Below are 9,228 nucleotides of genomic sequence, written 5' to 3'. Positions count from 1 at the left end.
AGACAATGAATCCATCAAACATGTATCTAAATCTTTCTGCTCGTTCAGACTGCATTTGCTTCATGGACAAGCAGGGTGAACATGGGTCTGCTTGCATGACTGTTTGAGCACATCCCTAATTCATCCTGACTTTCTCATGGCTAAGCACAAAAAGCTGTATGTCTCATCAGGCATGTATTGCAGCAAGCAGCACATTCTTGCAAACTGACCCAGAATACTCTCAGGTTTAGAAATCTGTTTTGTTTTATCGAATGCTGGGTATGAGAATGGTCTCACTAATACTTATGGAGGGGCAGTACTGCTTCTAGCTAATAATCCACTGCTTACATATGGAATAGTCCTTAGTACTTCCAGACACTTTTCTGCATAATAACTTTCAAATTCTGAAATTATGCTTAAAATTTTGCTTGATTTCAAACACAGGCAAAACCATTCCCCCTCTTGTTTAGCTTTTTTTTTTTTTTATTCTAGGAATTTGGTTTGCTCATGAGATCCTAATTTCATTTAGAACTCTAAAATCCCTAGTTAGTAGGTGAGTAAACAGTTTTTCTCTTGCAAATAAGGCATATAATTTTGTGCCTTCTGCAAGAGTTCCCAAAGGTTACTAAATCATACTGGATTCTTGGCTGTGATAAATACATACGCAAGGGACAATGTACGGGACTGTGAAATCTGTAGTATTATTCACCATGAAACTGCAGGTAGATTTTTATGTCATTTTTTCCACTCATGCGCATTCATTGACTTTTAATCTATGATTGGTCACTAGAAGAGAAAAATTCAAGCTGGTGAGCTTTTTGCTTCATCAAAGACTATGGAATTCTTCAACACACTATAAAGTGCCAGTCAGACCAAATGCTGCAAACAGAAAAACTATGGCTAGCACAGCAGAACCATCAACTTCACTAAGTAAATGCCACCAACCCCGAATCTCTACTATTATTAGATCCTGCATCTGGATCTTCAGTCTAAGTGAACATGATGCAAGAGTATGTAAACACTCCTTTGGTTACTGTAATAAAGAGACAGAAGAGGCGTCTTGCATCTCCTACCTCAGTTTGCTACCAGTGCAGAGAAACATGAGGGAGCCCCAAAGGTAAATACTGGCAATAAAACTCACTAAGTCGAATGAAAGAAAATCAATTTAGTGCAGTGGAACAGCAAATGCCAGAAGACCAATCAGTTAAAATACAATGCACAAATACCTGCAGACCTGCATGTGGAAAGGGCTGTCTTCCCTGCACTTCTTTTGGATACTAATTCAGCCGTGCACATACGGAAGAGCAGTACTGAATCAGGACCAAATACATTTAAATCACAAATGAAAATACTGGTTACAAGCAAAAGCATACCATAGGCTCAGGGACAGTGGTTATTCTGTGATTGAGTAGCAGTATGTTTCTTTGATCAGTAAGGGGCATGAAAAGCAACAGAAAGTTATTTCTACCTGCTTCCACTTGAAAGTCATTGACAGTTCTTACTGCTAAATGTTGGCAAAGACTAGAATGTTAATTTTAGTGTGTATAAATAATTTATTGAATAATAATATATGAAAATGAATCTGATATGCTTCTCTATATGAATGACAGTCTATTACTGAAATTCATTAATCAGCACATTCCACTCAAATTTTTTGAGGAAGAGGAGGGAAGGAGGTGGAGAGGCAGTTTGGAAAAATGTAGTACAGTGGGCTGACTAAATCTGAATACTTGGTCTCTGAAAATGCAGCTATCAGTGTAATTCAAATCATACTGATGAGATACAGAACAGTTATATGCAGTCATAATAACAACTTATATACTGTCAATATTAATAGCAATGCCTGTTTGAGAACAGTTTTAAAATAGGTACGTACAATTTTATTAAGTATAAAAAGACACCGTGCAGAGCACAATACATTTCATCTTCAGTTCTGGTAGTCCTCAAACTCCACTGTCTTAATTGATATTGTCACCAATGACTGCTGAATACAATTACCTCTCTGTATAAAATGAGGCTTCTCTCATGCTGTTTGGTTTTAAAAATACAGTAATTTCCTTTCAATGGCTACTTACACTGATGAAACACTGTCAATACTGTTGGCTAGCCTGCATTTGGTTTCTAACATATGCTATGATACTGCCAATTTCCCCTGTTTTGCTTTGCCTCTCTCTGTTTGAGAATAGATCCTCCAATATATTAATTGTTTCTGACTTTGTTCCAAGTTCGGAACAGAACACTGTTTCTGACCATTTCTACATTCCATTCTTCACATTACTGAACTTTCACTGACATCGGCAGGAGTTTTCAACATGCAGTGACTGTATGGTTTTCCCCTGAACTCCTTTTCTCCCCCAGTCTTTTCTAATGAAGCACAGAAGGCATGTAAAATTGATCTTTTTTTTAGGATTTGGGGGTCCATTTTCTTATTTTCTTAAAAGTAGATGACATTTACAGCCTTCCAGCTTTGACTATCTTCTTTGGAAAAGCAGACATGTAAACTTAAGAACTTACAGATTTTGCTTGCACATTCCAATTTTGTTTAATTAAAAAAAAAAGTACGAACTCTAATTTCAAACTGATTTAAATGATAATGTGTGAGTCTTAAAAGAAACAACTAACACTTCCTCCTCGCTAAAATATATTAACATTAGACTGGAAAATAAATTAAACAATACAGAAATGCAGAGATTATGCTATCACAGTAATATCTGCCAAACAAAGCTCGGTCTTTTGCTAACATTAGCTTACTACATTTGCAATACATGCTAAGCAAAGACCCTACTTCTCTAACAGGTACATTCAGACAATATATATTTTATGGAATAAATATATAATATATCCAGTTATAGATTTCTGAATAGTAACTATAATAGATACAAGCAATACCTACGTTTAAAAATACAGTTCTAGGCTTCCCTAACTTTACTACTAATAAAATTAAAGTTGACCTAAAACTTTCTCACTCTGTTGATGCATAATAAAATATATGGAAACACCAAGAGTAAAAAGCCAATTGCTTCTACAAATGGAATACTTTATAAATATAGTAAATTGCTATTTCCAGAGGGAAATCTGAAAATTATAAACAGGAAGTTAGGTTAAAACAGCTCTACAATATATAGTACAAAGTGGTTATGAAGCGTGATGTACGAGTTTGATGTCTGTGGCAAAATTTTGCACTGATGTTTTTCATTCTTGGAGATAACTGTAGAGAAAGATCCTGCTCTCAAAAGTAGACAATCTTAACCTCCTTAAACAAAACTTTCAGTGACTAGAGAAAGCCAACTAGAAATTTGTCAGAGTAAGGGGTACAAGATTTGATCGAACAGAATTATTTGGAAGCCCTGGACTTCGCTGTTTCATAGGGTTTACCAATCATGCTGTTCTCATTAGGAACAGAGTCACAGAAGTAAAAGGTATCTGTGACTGCTGTGTGTTGAAAAGCCTTATCATGATGGTACCCTCCCTACGGCTCACTTAATATTAGTCTGGCACTGTACATTCTCCAGATGAATTCTGTTTCATGTTCCTGTAGTTGTTTGCTTTTGCTGGAATATTAGAGTACAGCTCTGGTTGCTTGATTACTGAACTCTTGATTGAGGCTTCTTCTTTCTTGAGAACAACCTAGAATTAAAGAAACACATTCCTCAGAGCAAGCACAAATAACTGAAGAATTTAGCTGCTGGCTGTCTCTGCCTGCCTTTCTTCTCTTTCAATTTAAAATCAGCAAAAATTCTTTACTTGCTAATGAAATGATTTAGGAACTGAAAAAAATGAAAAACTTCATGTGTATGTCTGTCTCCTGCAATGGCCTTGTTTTACACAGAAACCTCAAGCCTACTTAATGAAATACTACTGTTTATACCTCTTGTCTTGAGTTGAGGCCCTGAGGTGGGATTCAAAACAGAGCCCTTGTTTGCATCAACAAATCTGGAATTCTGGTGGTCACAGGACAGGGTATTTACAAGGAGGGTGTTTTCCCATGATTACCAACAGAGGTCAGTGTCAACACTAATAAGGATGAAACCATCACTGGGCACTTCAGATTTTAACTATTTGGGGACTTTCTGAGTCACTTGTTGTCTCTTTAGTACATGCATACTGTTTTGGGAACAAACAGCTACAAGATGAGGGTTGGGATGTAAGTCATTGGGACATGCTTCCTACTTAATTTTATTTAGGCAAGTGGAGCGTATCTATAAATGCATTCAGAGCACAAACTCTCACTGGTTTCAGAAAAACTGCATATGCAGAGCATCTTTGAACCTCATATGCCACTTGGGAGACTTGCAAACCTCTTGGAAGCTATTGTAATACTGAATGTCAGTCATGAGTGAACGAAATACTTCCTACCAAACTGTATCTAAAAGCAAGCACTTAGAAGTGCCCTGCAGAGTAATCAGAATTAAGTTTGGGCTCCCTGCAGCAAGGAAGACTTTTCTTCACCTGCCACCATGATGTTTTGTTGCAGAAACCTTGATGTTTTGTTGCAGACTGGTAACAGATTTGTTGAAAATGCTTTAAATCTGGTGGCATATTCTTACTTGTCATAAATGCTCTGGTTGTCAATATAAAAAAACATTCCCAGGACTTCTTTCACTTGCAGATAAGCCAGAACTGCACAGTGGCTACTGAGCTCAGGTTTATTAGTTGGAAACTGGCTCCAGAATTTCCTAGTGCCTTTAACCTGTTTTCAAAATGCATTTTTACTGGGAAAAACCATGTGGAAATATACCAAAGAATGAGCTCTGCTCATCCTGACTCCATTAAGTGCTTGCTGGGGCCCCAAGGGTACCTCCAGGCCCCTGACTGTCCCCCCTTGGGGCTCCCTCCATCCCATCCAAAGCCCAAGACCTCATGTCAGCCCCCAGGGCCATCATCTCCTGCCACAGCAATGCCCCAGCAGGGCCAGTCTCCTGCTCCCCATAGCCCTGCCCTGCTCAGCTATGGGATCCCACTAAACTGGGAGCACCTGTGAGCTCATGTCCCAGCCTGTCTCTATCCCCAGGCAGGTGGCCAGGCCTGGGGCTGCCCTGCTCCTGTCTGGGGCTGGGATGGGCTCTGGGATGCTGCCCTGACAGACCCCTGGGAGCTGCTGGCCCAGGTGGGGTGCTGTCAGTGGCCTTTAGGGAAGAACAATGAATCCTCTCACCTACGACATATGGTTTTGCTGTGTCGTTTGCTGCTGTTGCTGCTGCTGAATGAGCAATTGCTGCTGTTGCCGGCGCCGGGCTGTTCTCAGTTTTTCGAAGCGGGCCTCCATCTCCTCCAGCACCTTGGGAGTGTAGCGCACCACCAGCTTCACGCTGTCCTTGGCTGCCTTCAGCAGCTCCACTGCCTTCTCGTGGTGTTCTCCTTCCACACTCTAGGAGCAGGGAGAACAGATTTAATAGTGAAAATGGTGCTTTGATCTAGAGCTGTCTTTTTCATATGGAAAGCCTGTCAGAGTTTTAGGTAGTTTCCACACCTTACACTTTTTAAGGGACCACTAAAAAGAAAACCTTAAGTAAGACTTATGCACTGCTGGGCATGTATTAATTTTCAAGCTCTGATTTCTATGCTAACGTTGCTTGAAACAGTAAATTTCCAAAACAGGGAGGTGACTTGGCTGTTAAAGAAGAGTATTCGATTTCAACCATTAAGTGGACTGACTGGAGTGCTTTTTAGGCATGCGCATGGGGAAAAATTTTCTAATGGTGCATGATTGTCCACATGTGTTGTAGGATGTATTCCAAAAAACAGAAGTATCTCTGCAGAGAAGAAAACCCAACAGCCTGAATATCTGCAACCTTCACATGGATTTTAGATCATCTAAAAATATGTATTTTTCTTCCCACTTAAATCCAAGTTTTGCTACCTGCTGTGTTTGAAAACTCTTATGTATACCATGCTATTTAAAATGAAACTATACCCACAGGCTTCCAAAGAGAAATAGCAGCATTCAAAATATTAAATTCGATTCACGTAAAAAGAATAACTTAGCATTGTTATAGCAACTGCCAGAAGAAAATTCTTTCTATACTCATCTCTCCTATTTGACTGAGTAGCATTGTGCGGGAACAGGGAGTAAGAACTACTTCTGATGTGGCACATTAAGATGTAGAAATAATGATTTAGAAGTTTCAAAAACCAGCCACTCTATACAGATAGCATAAACAATTCAAGGTTATTACTTTGCTAGTTATCTTCCCCTCTCCTGTTAAATATCCTTCAACATATTAATACAATCATTTTATGTCTGAGTTAACTGACCAGACTTAAGTTTCTATAGAAATTTTAAGATGCTTTGGAAACATTAATGAAACTCAGAGAAATAATGAATGTCAGGTGCTGAAATGATTACCAGAAATAGAGAAAGAACATATATATTTTGAGTTGTATGTTCACAAAATTCCTCCAGTAGATCCAAAGATCTTCAAGAAAATTCATGATCTTCGATGACCAGATTTTTTAGAAACTGCAACTGGGATAAATCTGCTGGAGAAGCACTGCTACTAAAAAGTAACTTGGAGAAAGAAATTGTTTCCTTACAAATATTAAAAAAAAAAAAAAGGAAACTCTCGTTGCATAAGTAACAGTGAATGTGTCTAATGTTCCAAAGTGAACTAAAGTAAAAAGCTATAGATGAACAGGGCGTTTTGTGAAATTGCTGTAATGAACAAGTCACAGATACAAATGAAAACTTCCTCCCCACATCCCCTAGCCTGTAACTGTTCAATGTTAGTTAGGTGATCATAACTAACACATGCTATAACTAGCTCTCTTTTATAGCACATTCTTTGTGACTGGCTTTGATACTGGCTTTTGGAAATGTAAGTCTCACCTTAAGACAAAGTGTACAAAATTTAGCATTTTTTTATTTTTCCTTTTTTGCTTGTAAATCATGGTCAGCATGGCATGGCATGGACATTCAGGGGAAATGATAGGGTATTCAGTGGTGTCATGATTGGTTCTGCTGCTGTGCAACAGTATGAACTTAGAACAGGCTATGACCAAACATTGTAAGCTCCCAACCTACATGAAGTAGAAACATTTTCTTTCAAAAAACTTTGCTTTCAAAGAGCTGGATGGTTAAGAAATAAGAAATTGTGATAGTTCTGTAGGGGAATAACAAGCTGGTGTGTTTTAATAATTCCATCAACAACCCAGAAAACTGCACTTATCATGATTGTCTATTTTCTCTCCTGTTTGCTCCCAGCCTTGTTCTTCCAGTTCAGATGGTATTTTCCAATTAGAAATGAAAGGTTTGACTTTGTTGCTATTCAGGTCAATGGAAAACTGTTGATTTGAATAGTAATGATACAGAATTAAGCCTACTGCTCTGAGCCATAAACAAAAGAAGGGAAAATAACAAAGGCAAACAGCACTGCTAAATACAAATCCTGCTCTCTGAACACACCTCACCCAGATCTTTACAACCACAGTTTTCAGCTGTTATTAATATGATCGTTATACCTGCTCTTAATGTCTTTATTACTGCTTGCACTTCAATTTTCAAGGTGTTACAAAAACTTTACCTGCTTAACAGCAGCTGTACAAGTGAAATAGCAGAGCCCCTTGGAGTGGGGAAAAGGAAAGGGCAAAGGAAGTTGTTTTGCTGTTGGAATTTTTCTGCCTCTGCAAACCTCTAAGGTTGTGGTGGCAAAGGACTCCTGCTGGTAGAGGTCACTCCTGCACAAGGTACTTTGCTGACTGGATTGTGGTGGTGGGGGACACTGCAAGGATCTGACACTGTCGTTACTTTAGAACTGCCCACCAAATGGGTAAAATTGTTTTGGAAAGTATATATTTACTTAATATAAAATCTTTATTACATATACTTACATATACTTACTCTTTTTTTTCCATTATTGCATTGGCAGATTGCATCAAAGAGAAGAATGTAAAACACTGTACAGATAAGAACAGCTGAAAGAACTGCAGATATAGTGTGGGCAAATACCAACCATTACTCTATCCTGGTTCACAGACTTGCCATAAATTGAAAAGAAAAAAATTAACTTTCCTGAAGACAAAAAAGAAAATCTGACTGTTAGCCCACAAGTTGAGAAACTGAAAAGAATTTTTCTATTAGGTATCTCTAAAGAAATACTTGGTTGACAAACTAGTCATTATAAATCTATTTTGCATCCTTTCTGTATCTGACTCACACAAGGTATCTGACAAATGCAGAATCTTTGCCAGATATCAACAGGCACCAGCAAGTGTTTTTGTCGAGCCATCTGCAGAGCTTACTGCTTTCAATTTCCTTTATTTTTAGGGGGTGTGGGACAAAAGTATGTAACAAAATCCTCAGCATAATGAGAAAACACTGTTTTTTAACATCCAGTGAAACAGCTCAAGGAACAGTCTTCCCAGTCATGCTGGGATAACAAATCTGGATTCTGAATACACAGCTCTAATTTTATGTTGCTAATTATGAAGTTGGATAACCATCGATGGTTGAGCACAAACAAGTTACAGATATTTCATTTTCATTTCATGTCCCACCACTGAGCTGTATGTTTTACTGTACATACTGTATATTATTTGCTTTTCTCCAGCTAAATTAAGAGAATCAGAGTGAATTAGTCCCAGTAAACAATGCTAAATTAAGATTTTTTTTGTCCCGTCTCCAGCTGTCTGCAAACAAATAACTGTTGCATATAGGTAAAACCTTATAAAATGAAGGCCTTGTTGCATTTGTAAAATCATGGCTCAGGCCTGTTACTTTGGCTAAGTAGAAAAGGACTGTGGGAAAGAGACACAGTTCAATTAAGGTAGAAAAACATGTTATATAACCATCATGTGTTTACATTGTGTATGGTGGTTGGTTGAATCATATTTGTTATCCCTTAAAACTACGTAAACTGATAAATGGCTAACTGGTTAAAAAGGGTGAGTTTTTGCAATAAAGGCTCTCCTTTGCACCTGCCTGGGGAATCTGCGCTGCTCCTTATCGCAACAAATAATCACATCCGTAATTTTTGCCTTTTTACAAATTATATTGTATGGGATTAATTCCGCCCAAGACTGGTTTATGAACAGTTGCTCATTACTGTGAGGGTGGTGAGGCCCTGGAACAGGTTGCCAGAGAATTTGTGCATGTCCCATCCCTGGAAGTGTTCAAAGTTAGGTTGGATGGGGTTCTGAGCAACCTGCTCTAGCGCAAGGTGCTCCTACCCATGCTGGGGGGGTTGAAACAAGATCACCTTTAAGGTCCCTTCCAACCCAAACCCTGCTATGATTCTGTGATTATTTCAAGTA

General features: G+C 38.4%; 1 protein-coding gene across 1 annotated transcript in view; it reads right to left on the bottom strand.

Annotated features, from left to right (window-relative positions):
* Positions 1–450: 450 nt before the first annotated feature.
* LIN7A (lin-7 homolog A, crumbs cell polarity complex component) overlaps positions 451–9,228 on the bottom strand; it is a 29,497-nt gene continuing 20,719 nt past the window's right edge. The window contains exons 4-5 of the mRNA XM_017743931.1: positions 5,139–5,347; positions 451–3,606 (exon numbers count right to left, since the gene is read on the bottom strand). Of these exons, the coding sequence (XP_017599420.1) occupies positions 3,564–3,606; positions 5,139–5,347 (252 nt within the window). The 3' untranslated portion in view covers positions 451–3,563. The remainder of the gene's footprint in view (positions 3,607–5,138; positions 5,348–9,228) is intronic.

This window comes from Corvus brachyrhynchos, unplaced genomic scaffold, assembly GCF_000691975.1.
Source record: "Corvus brachyrhynchos isolate BGI_N302 unplaced genomic scaffold, ASM69197v1 scaffold9, whole genome shotgun sequence".
Classification (NCBI taxonomy): domain Eukaryota; kingdom Metazoa; phylum Chordata; class Aves; order Passeriformes; family Corvidae; genus Corvus; species Corvus brachyrhynchos.
This window is presented reverse-complemented; position numbering and strand designations above follow the sequence as displayed.